This window comes from Dermacentor silvarum, chromosome 10 (assembly GCF_013339745.2).
Source record: "Dermacentor silvarum isolate Dsil-2018 chromosome 10, BIME_Dsil_1.4, whole genome shotgun sequence".
NCBI lineage: Eukaryota > Metazoa > Arthropoda > Arachnida > Ixodida > Ixodidae > Dermacentor > Dermacentor silvarum.
Window position 1 is genome coordinate 106,982,131 of NC_051163.1, and position 17,515 is coordinate 106,999,645.

General features: G+C 47.2%; 1 protein-coding gene across 1 annotated transcript in view; it reads right to left on the reverse strand.

Annotated features, from left to right (window-relative positions):
- Window positions 1–418: 418 nt before the first annotated feature.
- Window positions 419–17,515, reverse strand: part of LOC119431745 (nucleolar protein dao-5) — a 61,578-nt gene continuing 44,481 nt past the window's right edge. Inside the window, exons 5-8 of the mRNA XM_049657086.1 lie at window positions 16,041–17,447; window positions 13,806–13,955; window positions 3,320–3,423; window positions 419–804 (exon numbers count right to left, since the gene is read on the reverse strand). Of these exons, the coding sequence (XP_049513043.1) occupies window positions 739–804; window positions 3,320–3,423; window positions 13,806–13,955; window positions 16,041–17,447 (1,727 nt within the window). The 3' untranslated portion in view covers window positions 419–738. The remainder of the gene's footprint in view (window positions 805–3,319; window positions 3,424–13,805; window positions 13,956–16,040; window positions 17,448–17,515) is intronic.

Below are 17,515 nucleotides of genomic sequence, written 5' to 3' on the forward strand. Positions count from 1 at the left end.
CCTCCACTTCGTCTCTCTTTCTTCCTCGAGCACTCCTTGGGGTGCCCGTTTGAGAGGAGTGTTCGCCGTCTCCGCTGACTTCCGTACTCCCAGGCAGCCGCACTGTAACCGGTATTTCGTTTCCCGCAACTTCACTATAAGCGATACGTGTATACATGGAATGCTATGGGAAAATTAACGGGAGTCAGAAAAGACCGCACTATATCCAGTCCTGCACTATAAGCGGTTACGTTATAAGTGGTCTATACTGTATTTGAATGAACAAAAGCCCTACAGTGAATTCAAAGTTTACATGTAGCAGATAGCAGTTACTTCACAAGTGGCTACCTAAACATGTTGTTACATGTTTAGGTAGCCACTTGTGAAGTAAAGGAAGCTAACAAAGCTCTAAAAGTAATACAAACTTGCCTGTTCTTTGCAAAAACACTTTTCAGCATGATAAAATAGATAACCTAATGATGCCTGCAAACTGCAATGTAACAGGTTTTATGAGTAAGGTTGCAAGGTCATTTACTAAGAAAGAGCTTGTCAGAGCTGTTACTTTCTGAAAGCACTTCACAACTTGGCAACACTTTTCAGTAAAACAGAGCTAGAAAATATATACTGCGGGAAAAGCTAAAATAGCAGTTATATTTACAAAAAGGTTAGTGTAGGACTCTGCTCTTAGCAGGCCAATTCCTTCTGTGCCTGATGAGAATGGACAACTGAAGTTGGGGGTGTTCAAGCCTGCCGCAGTACTCAGTCCAGGTTCTGTGTCTTCAACCAGGCATGGTACTTGTTCAGCATGTGGTCATTGGGCTTGACCTGGGAAAAAAAGTAAAGAGAGAAACAGGACGGGAATGCATGATAGGATAGGCAGTTAGGAGCAGTAAAGATTACAGCACTTATCAAGTGCTAACACCTCTTCATGAAATAAGATGCTTTCAAAACATATATACAACTGACAAAGCACAAAACAAGGGAATGAGCAGGCCAACAACTGCCACCGAAAGAGGCGTAATGCCTGCCTACTCTTCAGGAAGGATGGCGTTCAAGCAAAAAAAAAATTTATTTGAACGGTGGAATTGCGGCGGAATTGCGGCGGCCGCCGTGACCTCTGCGGTGGTTGGGATCGAACCCACGACCTCAAGCTCAGCAGCACAGCGGCGGGTGGCATACAAACATAGAAAGTGAAGGCATGAAGAAGGGAAAGAAAGACGGAGGAAGGAACAAGACAGATCACGAGGACTTAAGTAAAACTCTAGACAAAGAATAAAGCATGGAAATAGGAACATAAAAAGGAATAGCCACAGGGTGATAATTAAAAAATATTCAAAAAGGAAAAAAATTAAAAATTAATAAAAAGAACTTCAAACGATAAGGTTAAGCCAGTTTTTCTCAGAATAGCAAAGAGGGCACATTGAGCCTCATAGCTTCAAGATTCATGCATTCATTGAGAGTCATATGCAGCAGACCACAAAGATTACCTCACAGGTCATGCATGAAACCGGAAGCATACAAAGCAGATAACAAGCGCTGACTTCCATCTGTTGTTTTTATTGAAAGTGAGAAACCCCACATGTGTTGTCCAATGCTACGCTTTGCAAATGCCACTGCTTTAAGCTGAGCAAGACTTCAGGAGGGACTAGTTTATCTTCCTGAGACCCAAAGACTAGTCAAGGAGATAATCACTTTAAAGTCGGTTCTTATACCTAGTGACACATTACGAAGATGCAAAATATGTATTGTTTAAATGGTTTGATTCTGAAAACATAACTTCCACATACAAAGAGGAAGTTGGAGTTTCTTGTGTTAATAACAGTGAAAACAGTTTTTCTTCACGGAAACACAGACATGAAGGTGTAACATGGTGTAGTGGCTTGGCATGTCAATGGTACATCTTGTATTTTTGTGTGACGTTGCAGTATTCGAAATGCACTTCACAGGTGCTTTTTGTCGTCTCTGACAATACAGTGGGCTGCATCAAATTAATGTTAATTTTCAGGAAAGTCGACGGCTAGAATTTGATTAAGCAGCTTTTATACAGTTTGCCCGGCATCCTGGACCTCTTATCCCGGTTAAATATTTTTCTTATTTGACTCCCAGTTAATTTTGATCAGGATTGAAGGTAATCTGCAATATAATGTACACCAGCAAGCAAAAGTATATGAACAACAGGCTCGGCAAAAAAACTGAATTTCTTTGCAATTCATATGCATAAACTGAAATTGGCAAGTAGACTGGAAAGTTCGCAATGGCAAACTTGGGCTGCAGTCCTTAATGTCGAGTTACATTTATAGGTGGAAAAGAAAACGGGCTTTATCGTGGAATCCATGTTTGTACACCTTTGCTCAGGGGAGTACAATAGTTTCCCAGGAGGTTGTGTAATCCAAACAAGGTAGACATTTAAATGAAGATGGAGGCTTGAAATGACCAGAAGTGGTTGAAAAGGAAAAAAGCCTCTATAAGCAGGCAACATCTCAACAATGGAAATGATGAACACAAGTTCCCATGTTGAAACATTGGCTTTTGACTGAAGCTTCCTTGAGAGATTTTTTTAATTTGAACAGGTTGTTCTGTGGAATGTGTGTGCCTTTAAATAAAAGTATGCAGAACTCAACACATGTTGCTTGAATCGGAGCTTTGTTTAAAGTTTAGTGTGAAAATTGAAATGATGGCTTATTGAGCCCACGAGGCAACACACATAACTGCTTGATCAGTTCATAGCTTGGTAACCATTTTCTCTGGCACAGCAATCTCTCCTAGGCAGAACCACCACAGGCGGAGAACATTTGCTGCAGATGCTGGAGCAGAACACTTTAGACAGCTCATGGAGTCGGCATGTGGTAGAAGGTGGCCCGAGCCTCTTTCCATTCGAGAAAGATTATGGGGGATCGAGGGAAGCAGACATATGGAAGGGTTAGGCTTATTGTGCGTGTGTTCCAATGAAATAGGGATTTTTGGGCTTGAAGGATAGAGTGGTAGTCTGAAGGGAGGGAAGGAAGTGCAGCTTCTGGTGCGGAAATCGAATGGACATTTCTGTTCACTGGATCATTTGTTGTACTGATTCTGACCATGCTCCTCCATCCAGTGTACATACATACATAGAAAAGCATGCTGTGCAGCAACACAAAAGTGAGACAAGAATACACTGTTACTATTATGGGTCGAGAACGGCTTGCCTAATCAGTATTAGTTATTGCGTTTTACCTTTTTTTTGATAGCCAAGATAGTTACTTTGATAAAAAGCAATGCATAACGTTTTAAATCGAGGCCGCAATTACTACATGCCAGGTGTTCTGCTACACTTGGTCACAACAGATAGGCTATTCTGTCTTACCTTTCTCCATTCGTTGATGCAGAAGATACGGTACGAGTCACTTCCGTACTTGCCAATGCCATGTAGCTCGTCTGGGTATCGCCATTCTTTGGTCAGGTACTCCTCTGCAGGAAAACCATGTCCTTGCGATTACGGCAACGGTCACTCACAAGATGTAGTCATTCCTGCCACGAGGTACGCGAGTGCCGAGTTTGTGAAAAGCTCGGCGTTTTTTAAACAGTTTGTGGCAGCAGAGGGATATGAATGCATTGTAGCAATTCTTACGGACAACAAACATGCACAAGCAACTCTAGCACTGAAAATTGTCAACAGTACTCTTTGCTGTGAACAACAGTGATACACAGCATGTGCTCTCGTTCTCTCTCTCCATTTCCTTCCTCAGTGTAGGGTAGCAAACCGATTTCTTGTCCTTGTTAACCTCACTTTCATTTCTCTCAACTCCCTCGCTCTTTGTTTTGCACCAACAAATGGGCATTCTGGCACCATCTTATTTCTCCTTAAGAAATATGTCAGGAGGAATGCAGGTGATGTTCTGTAGTAAAGCGCAGTTTAGCTAACACCAAAACAGCTCTCTGTACTTGGAGATGAGAGAGTGCAGCCCATGCAGTACACCTCTGCTGTCTTTCAAGAGATTCGAAACGGCAAGAGTCCTGCACTCCATGCTGCTTGTGGCCTCTGTATACAGAAAGCATAGTCACAATGACAAGTACATATATATATATATTGCATAATGAAGAGGTAAAACGTGGTTTTCATGTTTAAAATGTGAAGCGAATTGGTTGAAAAAGCTTTAGAAGGGTTTTCGATGAAGTGAAGGTTGAAAATAAGCCATAAATAATACAAAATAAGGTCACTTTTGGTCAAAATAAGAAAACACTTAAGGAATTGGAGTGATGCCTTCCTTGCCTACCTCCTGGTGTTTAGTGTGGGTATGTGTGCCTCTTGCAGAGTAGACGATGCAATGGCTGCAAGGGAGACAAATCAATATATATAGCCCCCTGTACTGACTCTCCAGACATGCCAGTGGTTCGCGTGATGTCAGGTCTCCACTGCGATTGCTGGGCATGTGGGTGTGGATATGTGGGTGAGCCTGAGCATATAAAAGCCTGCATTGTGGAAGCGTCTGTCATTGGTGTAGCCAGAGGCGGGGTGTTTGGAGGGTCTAACCCCCCTCCCTGCTGTTAAGAATGAAAACAGTGAAAAAAATGGGACACGAAGGATAGACCTACAATACGTTGATTGGCGCGCGGCAAAATATATAAAAGACGGGTGTGCTGGGCCAGGGAAGCTAAGAAACGGCCACAACACACAGATGGGAGGGCAGGTAGGTGAATGGCCTCGAAGTCCACGCAGAAACAGAAATATAGGAATGTTAGGGGCCGCTGTGCCGTTAAACCACCTGGTGAATGTTGAAGAATGCGACAGTGACTAATGGAAAAGAATATTAAGAAAGGGAGTGGGGGTGATGGATATGAAGAGGGGGGGGGGGAGCGCATAAAAGGTGTCAAGGATGAAGTTGGCGGATAATTATGGACATAGGGAGAGCGTCTTGTCACTGCCCGATCGCTCAACACCATACGGCCATGGCCAGTCGCCTAGCTGAGGCTCACCTACCCCATCGTAACATGTGCTACTTGCTGCGGAGAGCCCATGCTAATTAAATGTCTCGGCAATTTTCAGAATAGCCAGGTGTCAGGAGACCGACACTTTCAACTCTCTCAGAGCTACTGGCCCTTATTTTAGTGTGAACTATGGATGCCGTAATTTTCACAAACACTTCCAAACAGGAAGCAGCCCTGCTTCACTGTCTGCCTCATCAATTCCCAAGTGGGATTAAATAACAATATGCATCGCGTGATGACTACAACACCATGATTGCAAGTTACTTCCAAACATCTCTTCAAACAAGTCGGAGAGCAGGTCACCAAAAGTGGGTGAAACTTGCATCATATGAAACTATCGAAGTTCTAGCGCAAAGGTTCGTTCCTGTATTTTTAAATCTATAATAATATAGCATGCCTACAACGCCGAAAGCGCAATTGATAGGCCACTTGGAAAACAGTGCTTGCCCTCTTCCGTACGTAACTGTGTATGTACCACTCATAAGAAGATCTGGCTGGAAAACAACGGTTATCTCCACCATTACCTGGGCTGCAACAAGTCTGGGCTGCAAAGTGCAAACAAGAAGACAAATGATAGTGCACTGTCTTGTTTTTGCTTGGCCCTGTTCTTAGCGCTGTTCATTTTTCCAAGTCATGTACCAGCTACAGGTCATCAACATATACATTATATAAATACATCAGTTCGTAAATAAAATTTTAGTTTCTTTTAATATCATCATTTTTTTTTAATAGCATCAGGATAACAGCATAATTTGATGCATAGTAGCTGCACGCTTTAGCAATGAAAAACTTTTGTAGGAAGTTAAGCAGAAGACAAAGATATGCAGAAGACGAAGATAATGTTCAATAGCCTGGCAAGGGAACAAGAATTCAGGATCGCCAGTCAGCCTCTAGAGTCTGTAAAGGAGTACGTTTATCTAGGTCAATTACTCACAGGGGACCCTGATCACGAGAAACAAATTTACAGAAGAATAAAATTGGGTTGGAGTGCATACGGCAGGCATTACCAAATCCTGACTGGGAGCTTACCACTGTCGTTGAAAAGAAAAGTGTACAATCACTGCATTCTACCGGTGCTAACATATGGGGCAGAAACTTGGAGGTTAACAAAGAAGCTCGAGAACAAGTTAAGGACCACACAAAGAGCGATGGAACGAAAAATCTTGGGACTAACGTTAAGAGACAGGAAGAGAGCGGTGTGGATCAGAGAACAAACGGGGATAGCCGATATTCTAGTTGACATTAAGCGGAAGAAATGGAGCTGGGCAGGCCATGTAATGCGTAGGATGGATAACCGGTGGACCATTAAGGTTACAGAATGGATACCAAGAGAAGGGAAGCGCAGTCGAGGTCAGCAGAAAACCAGATGGGATGATGAAGTTAGGAAATTTGCAGGCGCAAGTTGGAATACGCTAGCGCAAGACAGGGGTAATTGGAGATTGCAGGGAGAGGCCATCGTCCTGCAGTGGACATAAAATATAGGCTGATGATGATGATGATGAAGCAAAGTCTTGTTTCTGCAACGCAAAGATGTGCTTCCTCGTGAAAGCATTCTTGTCCGGGGAGTGCTAGGAGTTTGTGTGGTCTACAACCTCCATACATACACACACACACACACACATATATATATATATATATAGAGAGAGAGAGAGAGGGAGAGGTGAAGGAGGGGGAGGAGTGGTAATTGTCGGCGGAGACCCCCCCCTCGAAATAAATTTCTGGCTACCCCACTGGCGTGCGTCAATTGCATCTGCGCGTGTCATGGGATGGAAGCACATTCTCAAAGCCAAGAAGCGTCTTTCCATTGAGACACATATTTGCTATGCAGCAAAATGTAGTACATAGCATGACCATGAGCATTACCACGAAATAAAATTAAGCAAAACTCCTGCGATAGGAAAAGAACATGAACAGTTCCTTGTGCGCAGTTGGAAATAAAATTGAATGCATAGCAATGAATTGAAACATTTTAAGAAAGCTTCATTTAGTGCAGATTCTAACAAGTGCCCTACAATTTCTGCCAAGTCATCGCCGTCTTCACACTATGTTCTAGCAATGACTAGCTTTATTGCTTTCAAGGGATGTGCTCACCATGTTGGATTGCAATTACAATGTTGTAGCTCACTGTATACTGGGGTCATTAATATTGTTACGTAAAACGGCACAAGGCGGGACTATTTACACTGTATTTACAGTATAAGAGAGACACAGTAGCCAAGATGGTGGACAGCCACCAGCACCGGAGAGAACCGTCTTCTTCGTCGTCTGCCCCAGGATGAATGTCTCTCGCGTAGCATTACCCCCGGCGGTGCAAGCGCCGTCTCGGCGCACTTCACACATTGTCGTTAGGAGGAAGGCGGTAGGCTTTCAGTCTGCTAACGTGAACTATGTCACTGGGAGCGATCGCCGGCGGTAAAGTCGGAGAGACGGGAACAATCTCGTAGGTGACGTCCGTGACTTGGCGGACGATTCGGTAAGGACCCGTGTATCGAGATAGCAACTTTTCGGATAAGCCAACACGGCGGAATGGACACCACAGGAGAACTAAGGCACCGGGTGAGAAGCGAACGTCGCGATGCCGGCTGTCATAGAGGCGCTTCTGGGTCGCTTGCGAGGCCAACAGCCTAGAGCGGGCGATCTGACGAGCGTGATCGGCACGAGCGATGGCATCACGTGCATATTCGCTAGGCGGCGCGGCAGCAGCCGGTAGTATGGTGTCCATCGGTAACGTTGGTTCACGGCCAAAGAGCATATAAAAGGGTGAATAACCGGCGGTATCGTGACGCGAGGAATTGTACGCGAAAGTCACGTAAGGTAACGCCAGGTCCCAGTCACGGTGGTCAGATGAAACATACATTGAGAGCATGTCCGTGAGGGTGCGATTTAGTCTCTCGGTGAGACCATTTGTTTGGGGATGGTAGGCAGTGGTCAACTTGTGCTGCGTTGAGGAGGAGCGCAAGAGATCGTCGATTACTCGTGATAAGAATGCGCGGCCTCGATCTGTGAGCAATTGGCTAGGGGCGCCATGGTGCAGAATAACATCGTGGAGCAAGAAATCGGCAACGTCAGTAGCAGTGCTGGTGGGGAGCGCTCGAGTGATTGCATACCTGGTCGCATAATCGATAGCAACGGCGACCCACTTGTTGCCGGATCGTGACTCAGGAAAAGGACCGAGAAGGTCCAAACCAACCCGGAAGAATGGTTCGGTCGGGATGGAGAGCGGCTGAAGCAGTCCAGCCGAGGGTGCGGCAGGACGTTTCCGACGTTGGCATTTGTCGCAGGAGGTCACGTAACGTCGAACAGACCGGGCGAGACCGCGCCAAAAGAAGCGGCGCCGGACACGATCGTACGTGCGGGACACACCAAGGTGACCAGCAGTTGGTTCGTCGTGAAGCTCACGCAGTACCGTTGAACGCAGCTGTTTAGGCACAACGAGAAGCAGCTCAGGGCCATCTGATTGGAAGTTACGACGGTAAAGTGTGCCATTCACGAGGGCGAACATGCGCAGTGAGGCGTCGTTAGGTGCGGATTCCAGCCGATCAATGAGCGATCGCAAAGCATCATCACGGCGTTGTTCGTCACCAATCTGGAGAAACTGAGACATAGACATAACGCAGGGGTTAGGTTCGATGTCCGGTCCCTCTGGTTGGTCAACAGGGTAGCGGGACAAGCAGTCCGCGTCCAAATGGAGGCGGCCAGACTTGTAGGTAACTGAGTAAGAGTACTCCTGAAGGCGCAGCGCCCAACGACCAAGTCGTCCAGTAGGGTCCTTCAGTGAAGAAAGCCAACAGAGAGCGTGATGATCGGTGACAACACGGAAAGGGCGGCCATACAAGTAAGGACGGAATTTCGAAACCGCCCAGACAAGGGCAAGACATTCCCGTTCCGTAATAGAGTAATTGCGTTCTGATTTCGATAGGAGACGACTTGCGTACGCAATAACACGGTCAACGCCTTGTTGGTTTTGGGCTAAAACTGCACCGATGCCGTGACCACTAGCATCTGTGCGCACTTCCGTGGGAGCAGCTGGGTCAAAATGGGCAAGAATAGGTGGAGTCGTCAGGGCGGCGATGAGCTCAGAGAAGGCGTCAGCTTGTAGAGGACCCCAACAAAACGGGACGTCTTGTTTGAGTAGGTCAGTGAGTGGACGTGCGAGCGCCGCAAAGTTTTTCACAAAACGGCGAAAGTAGGAACAAAGCCCCACGAAGCTACGAACGTCATGGACAGACCGTGGAACGGGGAAGTTCGTGACAGCGCGTATCTTTGCTGGGTCCGGTCGGACACCGGAAGCGTCAACGAGGTGGCCCAGGACAGTAATTTGACGAAGGGCGAAGTGGCACTTCGAGGAATTTAGCTGGAGGCCAGCTCGTCGGAAGATTGCTAGAATGGTCGAAAGCCGCTCAAGGTGTGTTGCGAAAGTGGGGGAGAAAATTATCACGTCGTCCAGGTAACATAAACACGTCGACCATTTAAATCCTTGAAGCAGTGTGTCCATCATTCTCTCAAACGTGGCTGGTGCGTTGCAGAGACCGAAAGGCATGACCTTGAATTGGTAAAGGCCGTCAGGGGTCACGAAGGCGGTCTTCTCGCGATCCAGGTCGTCTACAGCAATTTGCCAGTAGCCAGATCGAAGGTCCAGGGATGAAAAGAAGGTGGCACCATGGAGGCAGTCGAGGGCGTCGTCAATACGTGGAAGAGGGTACACGTCCTTCTTGGTGATTTTGTTGAGGTGCCGATAATCAATGCAGAAACGCCAGGAACCGTCTTTCTTCTTTACTAATACGACGGGAGAGGCCCAAGGACTAGAAGATGGTTCGATGATGTCCTTCGCAAGCATTTTAGCCACTTCTTTTTGAATCACTTCGCGCTCTGATGCGGACACACGGTAAGGTCGACGGCGAATGGGCAAAGAGTCGCCAGTGTTGATACGGTGGGCGACAATCTTAGTCTGGCTCAGGGGTCGATCACGAATGTCGAAAATGTCGTTTTATGAGGCCAAAACCCGGCAAAGAGCGTCGGCCTGGTCAGGCGAAAGGTCTGATCCAATCATGTTGCGAAAAATGCTGTCATCGGAACTTGGTGACGGGGAAACTGCAGCTTCCGCAGGTGCAGTTACGGCGACAACCTCGACGTCATAGTCTGTTATCGCGGTGAGGTGGGCAAGCGACATCTTCTGGGGCAACACTTGGGGGGTCAGACCAAAGTTTAGTAGCGGGAGGAACACACAGTTATCAACTAATGTGGCGATGGTATGTGGCACAGTAATATTGCGCGTCAGGCGGACGTCTGTAATCGGAGAGACGATATAGTCGCCGTCAGGAACGGGAGGGGTCGATGACAAACACACGTACGTGACGGCTCGCGGTGGTAGGCGAACAAAATCGGTGGGGCTTAAGCGGCTGACGGGCGTATCGCAGGCATCTGATACAAGAGGAAGATCGAGGCAGAGCGTTTCAGAAGAACAATCAATTAAGGCCGAGTGTGCCGAAAGGAAGTCAAGGCCAAGGATAAGGTCATGGGGGCAGTGAGCAAGGACGGCAAAAAGGACAACAGTGTGACGACCGGCAATGCTGACACGGGCGGTGCACATTCCGATCACTTGAACAGCACCACCATCGGCAACACGTATTGTCTGTGTCGTAGACGGCGTCATAATCTTCTGCAGGCGGCGGCGTAAAGGGGCGCTCATAATAGACAAGTGTGCGCCAGTGTCGATGAGGGCGGTCACAGGAACATTGTCGACTTTGACTTCAAGAAGGCTATGGTGAGTGGGGAGCGTCAGTAGAGGATTTGCAGTGGACGATGGCATTGCAGCTTCACCTCCATAAGCTGCACTATCTAGTTTTCCTGCGGCGATCGTCCAGAGAAGGACGGCGAGGAAAAGCGGCGAGGCTGCGGAGAGCGGGATTGGCGGCGTTGCGGCGACGGGGAGCGGGAGAAGCGGCGAACAGGAGCAGTGGCGTCAGATGGAAGAGGCTCGTGGGAGGACGACGAGTAGTAAGTAGGGGAACCAGCGGCTGGACGTCTGAAAGGAGTAGGGTACATGGAGGTCTGGCGAGATACGTAGGTCCAACGGCGACGGCAATAACGAGCAATGTGCCCGGCCTGATGGCAGGAGAAGCAGATGGGCTGATCGTCGGGAGTTCTCCATTCCGCAGGATTGCGGAAGGAGCCGGGAGACGTGTAGGAGCGTCGAGTGGGTCCAGAGGAATAAGGCGGAGCGTCAGGACGAGTCAGTGGGCACGCTGATGGAAGGCCAAGATTAGCAAACTCCTGCCTGACGACAGCTTGGATGAGGGACACCGATGGCTGCGATGGGTCACTGGCGTGGGTTGTAAACACAGGGGGTTGAATAGGTGCAGGACAGGCGGCTTCAATCTCGCGACGAACAATGCGAGTAACGTGGTCACAGGTGGGCGGCAGGCGAACGGCATCACACGATGAAGTTGCAGCCGTATTGGGCAGCCGGGTGAATTTCTGGGTAATACGGCGGCTCTTCGCGTGTTCAAACCGCCGGCACTCTTTGATGATTGTGTCGACGGTATCAACGTTGGTATAGACGAGCAGGTTAAAAGCATCGTCGGCGATACCTTTGAGCACATGAGAAACCCTCTCGGACTCAGACATGTGCTCGTCAACCTGGCGGCAAAGAGCAATAACGTCCTGAATGTACGAGACGTATGACTCGGAGGATGTTTGTGCACGAGTTGCAAGTTCATTCCGCGCAGCAAGCTGCCGACCAGTGCTGTCACCGAAAAGGTCACGGATCTTCTCTTTGAAAGAGTCCCAGCTGGTAATTTCCGCCTCGTGCGTCTCGAACCACACCCGCGGTGGGCCATCGAGGTAAAAAAGCACGTTGGCGAGCATAAGGGTCGGGTCCCACCTGTAGCCGGCGCTGATCCGTTCGTAAAGGTTGAGCCATTTGTCAACGTCAACCCCATCCTGGCCGGAAAATACGCCAGGATCACGAGCAGGAGGCAGAACGATGTAGGTCGGAGCGACGGGAGGGGCAGGGGGTGAAGACGATGTGCCCGCACCGACTGACATGGTCGCAAGCGTGATGAGGCGGCCGTTGCGAAGCTCCGTGATCGAAACAGGGAACTACCCAGCACTTCCACCAAAAAGATGTTACGTAAAACGGCACAAGGCGGGACTATTTACACTGTATTTACAGTATAAGAGAGACACAGTAGCCAAGATGGTGGACAGCCACCAGCACCGGAGAGAACCGTCTTCTTCGTCGTCTGCCCCAGGATGAATGTCTCTCGCGTAGCAATATGAAATGTACACTATACAAATGATACTTTCTGAGATTGTTTTGGTGACCGTTAGTTGATGTGGAACCTACAATGGTAGGCCCTAATTAAGGGGCTGATTACAGGAAGCATAATCCAATCTGATAATTGCCAAATGTATTGTCAGAATGTTTATTCTCTCTACAGCTAGATTACAGTTACCCTTCGAGACTGGCATCTTATAAAGGTGCCCAAGGATGACAAATGAAGTGAAGGTTGTTAATATAGCGACAGAAACGACAGCTGTATATTGTTGTTCCTATGTCTGCCCTGTCTTTTTAGTGCTATTGAGGTTCCCAGTAGTATAACAGACCAACTAGCCCGAAGTTCACTTGGTCAAGTTCACTTCCCTGTTTCCTAGAAAATCTGGAAGCGTGTACATGCGTGCGCCAATGGCTGGCATTGGTGAGCTGTCACACTACGTGTGATGTCATCCCTTACGCTGCCTGAGAAGGTGTTCACATGGGTGTGATAAATCTAGCCTAAGCTCGCAAGCAAAAAACGAGAGCACCACATTGTCACTGTCACTCGCAGCATGGCATGGCAAGAACTTTATTTTGGTCCAGAGAAACTAGGGCCCAAGGGCAAAAGCCCCCAGGCTAAGTCGGTGGCTCCGCCCACGTAGGCACCGGTAGGCCAAAGGCTTTCCCGATGTCGTGAGCTCTCCGGACGACCAGGAGTTGATCTTGGAGGACTTCGCTGGATATGCGTCGACTTCAGTCCTCCTCACTGTTGAAGTCCGAAGCCCTTTGGTTGGGGCACAGCCAGAACATATGATCAAATAGACACGGAGTGTGTCCACAACTTTTACATTCCGCGGGAAACTCCTGGTCAATTTTGTTAAGCACAAAAGGTGTAGGATAAGATTTAGTTTAAAGCATTCTTAATGTGACTGCCTGAGCTCTGTTCAGCTTCTGATGGGGGGAAGGAAAAAACCTGCTGTCCCTATAGTGTGAGGTGATTTCGTGAAAAGTGCTAAGTGGGTCTTTGTAGTAGCCGCAGTCATCCTGGAGCAGTTCCCGATCTGATGCGTGGCATGTGAGATCTCGCACAGTAGAGTGAGCTTGCTCGTTAGGATTGCAGCCATTGGGGCTGACCGAGTGGCCCTGATGAGCCGGAAACCAGACTAAGTGTGAGCTATCCGGTTGCTGGTAATTATGAGTATTAATACTGTGTATAAGTAACTTGTGTGTCCTAATTTCTTTTCTCCACACCTACATATAAATTCAAAGGCTGCCACCATCCATCCACTTAGGTGCATGCCTAAGGTAGAACAAGGGTGGAGGTTTCAAAATCCATATAAGAGAGTGAGCTATCTATGCCATGTATCACCGCCATTACGGCAGCAAGCAGCAGGAGAGATAGCGATTTATGCCATCCAATATGGAATGGTGTAGTTTTCCTGCAGAATGCAAGAAAATATATTATTTGGATCGCATGTTCATGGCAGCATTATGTACAGATCAGGGACCTGTTTTTACCTTGTTCAAAAATTGTTTCACTGCCCCTTAACCACGACACTTAACAGAATTGGAAGATGCAGTGAAGCACTAGTGTGCAGGAACTAACCGGAGAACTTCTGTATGATGGCTGCACGCTTCCTGTGCAAACCGAGTGGCTGCAACAGCTTGGCAATCTCCTCAGTGTCTGCTTCGATGGCAGCGTGTGCAGTTGGGTAGAGATCCAGGAACTGCCACAGGATGGGGATGGCTGCCTTGCCTGTATGCCGATGCGAGAATGTGTGCGAGTGGAAGAACACTTTCAAGTGTGCAAATGCAAGATGTAGGAAGCAGTAAGATACTCAAGTAGGCCACTAGGTTCAGATCCATATTTGCAGCGCAAGTGAAAAGTTTCACAAAGAACCAAGGCAACACAAAATCACTCACTATGAACTAAACGGTTTAATCAAATGTATTCAAGGCAATCAGAAGAGCATGCACCGAAAAAGGAATACGCAACTCTAGGATATACATTTCATTAGGCCAAACAGACAAGCAAACTGGTCACTTGTAAATTAAATTCATCTGAAATTTCTTTTCACATAAATTAAAACCCTTGAAAGCTTTACAAGTGCGCTGTTCGCGACCCTTAGCACAATCTCTGTTCTCAAGCACAGGCGGGCACACACAGTCACCGCAGCACCCTGGCATATATATGATTATATCTTGTCATGTGCTGATTAAAATTTCAGTAAACAGCGAGCACTTGCTTGTGTTCCAATACTCATTGTAGATGGCTAAACAGACAGGTAAGCAGACAGCGGGCATCTTAAGTCTTGTTCCAAGCCTGATGAAGCCGAAAACAAAAAAAAAAAACACCCACGATTACGATACTCCCTAATGCAAAATTTGAGTGAAGCTTTATACATGTTTTCATTCCTTGTCCTCCGCCTTCCGCCTCATGGTTCCGCTGCACCCTCCTCCTCCACTTTCCCCCTCGCGCACTCTTTGCTATCATCGCCGCAGAGCACGTCTTGCGTGGCACTACACCTTTTGTCTTTTTATGCTTTCGCCATACCCTCCTCTTCCACTTTCCTTCTCGCGCTTTCTTCGCTATCGCCGTCCTTCATCCCCCACTGCACTCTGTGTTCGCTCTTTCGTCCTTTGTTGTGCTCGCTCGCTTAGTTACACCGAGGGACGCCGATGCTCAGCGCAGGAACGAGTGCCTAAGAGCTGCGCTCTAAAAGACAGCTTTGTGAGGACAGCACTTAAGTGAAAAATGATGCAGGCCACTGTGCTGTCCAAACAAGACTGCGGCTGAGCAGAATGCTTGGAAACACGACGGAGGTGATCAGTGCACAATAAAATGTAGTCAACGCTTCCTTATTCACATCATGCAAGTCATGCTGCTGTCTGTGGAAGATGTTCAGTGCTTGTTTCAGTTTGAAGTGCTGTGCCAAGGCAGCTAGACAATTAAGATTCTTAAGTTGCACATTCTAAAAACATCTGTGGGGATCGCCATTCTAGGTGATTTTAAATTAAAACAAAAAGGTATTACTTGTTTCACATGGCGCAGTTCTGTCTCTTCAAGCCAACTGCTTGACGAGGCTCACATTACTTACACGACAAAACACCATGTTCAAATGAGCTAATTAACAATGTTCGCCTTAACTTTGTTAATGATTCAGAAGAAGCTGTTTCGTGGAATTCCATTAGATTAGGCCTGAGCCATCCTTGTGAAACATGTTCTTACTTGCACTAGTACAAGTTACCTGTACCTAAACTTTTTATTAGCCACTGGTTATGGGTGTAAACATTTTGATGTATTGTGTGCCATGTAAAAATAAAAATTTATTTGCAATGGAATTCTTTGTTTGGCCACTGTTGATGATTAAAGTCTCCACCTTCTTGTGAACCCTTGTCTTGCTTTGTCTCCAAAAAATGCAGATGATAGCATGCTGCCGCCATTTTGATGTAAGAAAGAGGCAGTGGTGTTGGTGGAATTAGTACATCCTTGAAAATAACCTCACCAGTGGCATTATTGGACACCTTATAGTGTAGTGTCGCGCAAGTTATCAGCCAATAAGGGGCTGTATCTGCTATGCCAATCATATGTGCAAATATAGCTCATGACTGGTCAGAGATTTACTTATTGCACTGTCAGCTATTCAACTGACCAGTGTGTCTGAGCATCATACACTCATAAATAATTTTTATGTGCTAACTACACTGCGCATTGAAGCTCTGATTGGTTGGAGTGAATTACAGCTCCTACAAAACTGCATAGCCTTAGTTAAGCGCAGCATTTTCTGAGATAACTATTTTGTACTAATAGATGACCTATCGGCTAGAGTTTGTACTGTACCTGTGGTGCGATTGAGAAATATAGTTGCTATCAGGACTTTCCAGGGATCCCTGTAGAGCTTCTCCTGCACAAGGTTGTATGGCGACTGCGGTGGCACCCAGGGCTTGGAGCCAATCGTGAAACCTAGGGGCTCGCCAGATGCTTTGAAGTAGGGGCTCTTGCTCAGCCTTGGCTTCTTTCTTTTCACTTGTTCCTCGTCTACGGCAGCATCCTCACCTTGTATTCCTTTGTCTTCAAGTTCATCACTCAAATGACCTTTGACGACTCCCTTTCTCAGATGTGTTGGCGCTTTGGTGGACTCTCTGCCATTCCTAGAGCTGCCTGCATGTTCTTCGTCATCAACTGAAAGGCGCGGCTTGCCATGTGCACCCCTTGTTGGTGTGTCTTGCCATGTGACTTGCCATTCGCATCCCAGGATTGTCTCGTCGTCTGCCATTAGACTGTCTGTTTCTGCACATGGCTTGCAGATATATTCATGCCCAGCATCAACTCTTTTGGAGTCTTGACATCCTTCTGTTTTTATTGTACAACATTTTTCAACAGCTCCTTTACCGCTGTGGCAAGCTGCTGACATGGTGACCTTCGAGACCTGACATGGTCTGTGCTCCTGCTTCACATTGCATGCCAGTCCTTTGCCTTTGGATGATAAGAGGGCCCCAGGAATTTTTGCACAGCCGATATCTTCTTCTTGTGGTTTGTCATTCAATGCGTGTTGTTGACCTTCAGCACCCAGTGCTTCACTCCCCTCCATGAAAGTTGAATGCCTTTGAAGAATGGCCGTACTCTGTTGATGATCTGTGTCTTTCAGAATGCCGTAGGATTTGAACCTTGTGCAAAGTCTTGAAAATGCTGTTGGCTCTTGCAGTTTATCAGGGAGAATGGGATTCCAGTCACCTGTTGTGAATGTTGCCTCCTTAGGCAGGCCTCTTTTATCACCTATTGGTGGTGACTTATCAATGAGTTGGTGAGCTGCGTCTTTGAGAACACCGTAGGATTCCAACCTACAGCACATTCTTGAAAACGCCGATGACTCTTGCACTTTCTGAGGCAAAAATGGCTTTGAGAAATTTGCCAACTCTGCATCCCTGTGCAAGTGTTGCTCATCGTCTGCTGGTGGTGGCTTGTGGCGTTTAGTGCGTTTTGAACGACCTGAGAGTTTTGTGTGAGGCTTAAAAGACTGTTGTGACTTCATTATCTCATCTACAAAATTAGCAAGATCAGCTTCCGTCAGATCTCTAGCAACTTGGACTTCACCTTGGATGCAGTGTTGATCCTGCAGCAGCTCTTGTTGCTGCATTCTTTGCATTGATGTTGACACTGGATGATAGTCGTTAACGAATGCTTCTCCGAATGCATGGCTATTTCCAGGTGCCTTGCCACGATGCCTTGCCACTGCCAACAGCGAACCTTGCAGAAAGAGAAAATAAAATATCACTTTGCAACCTGCACGTTTCAAACACTGAGCCTCTGATTTT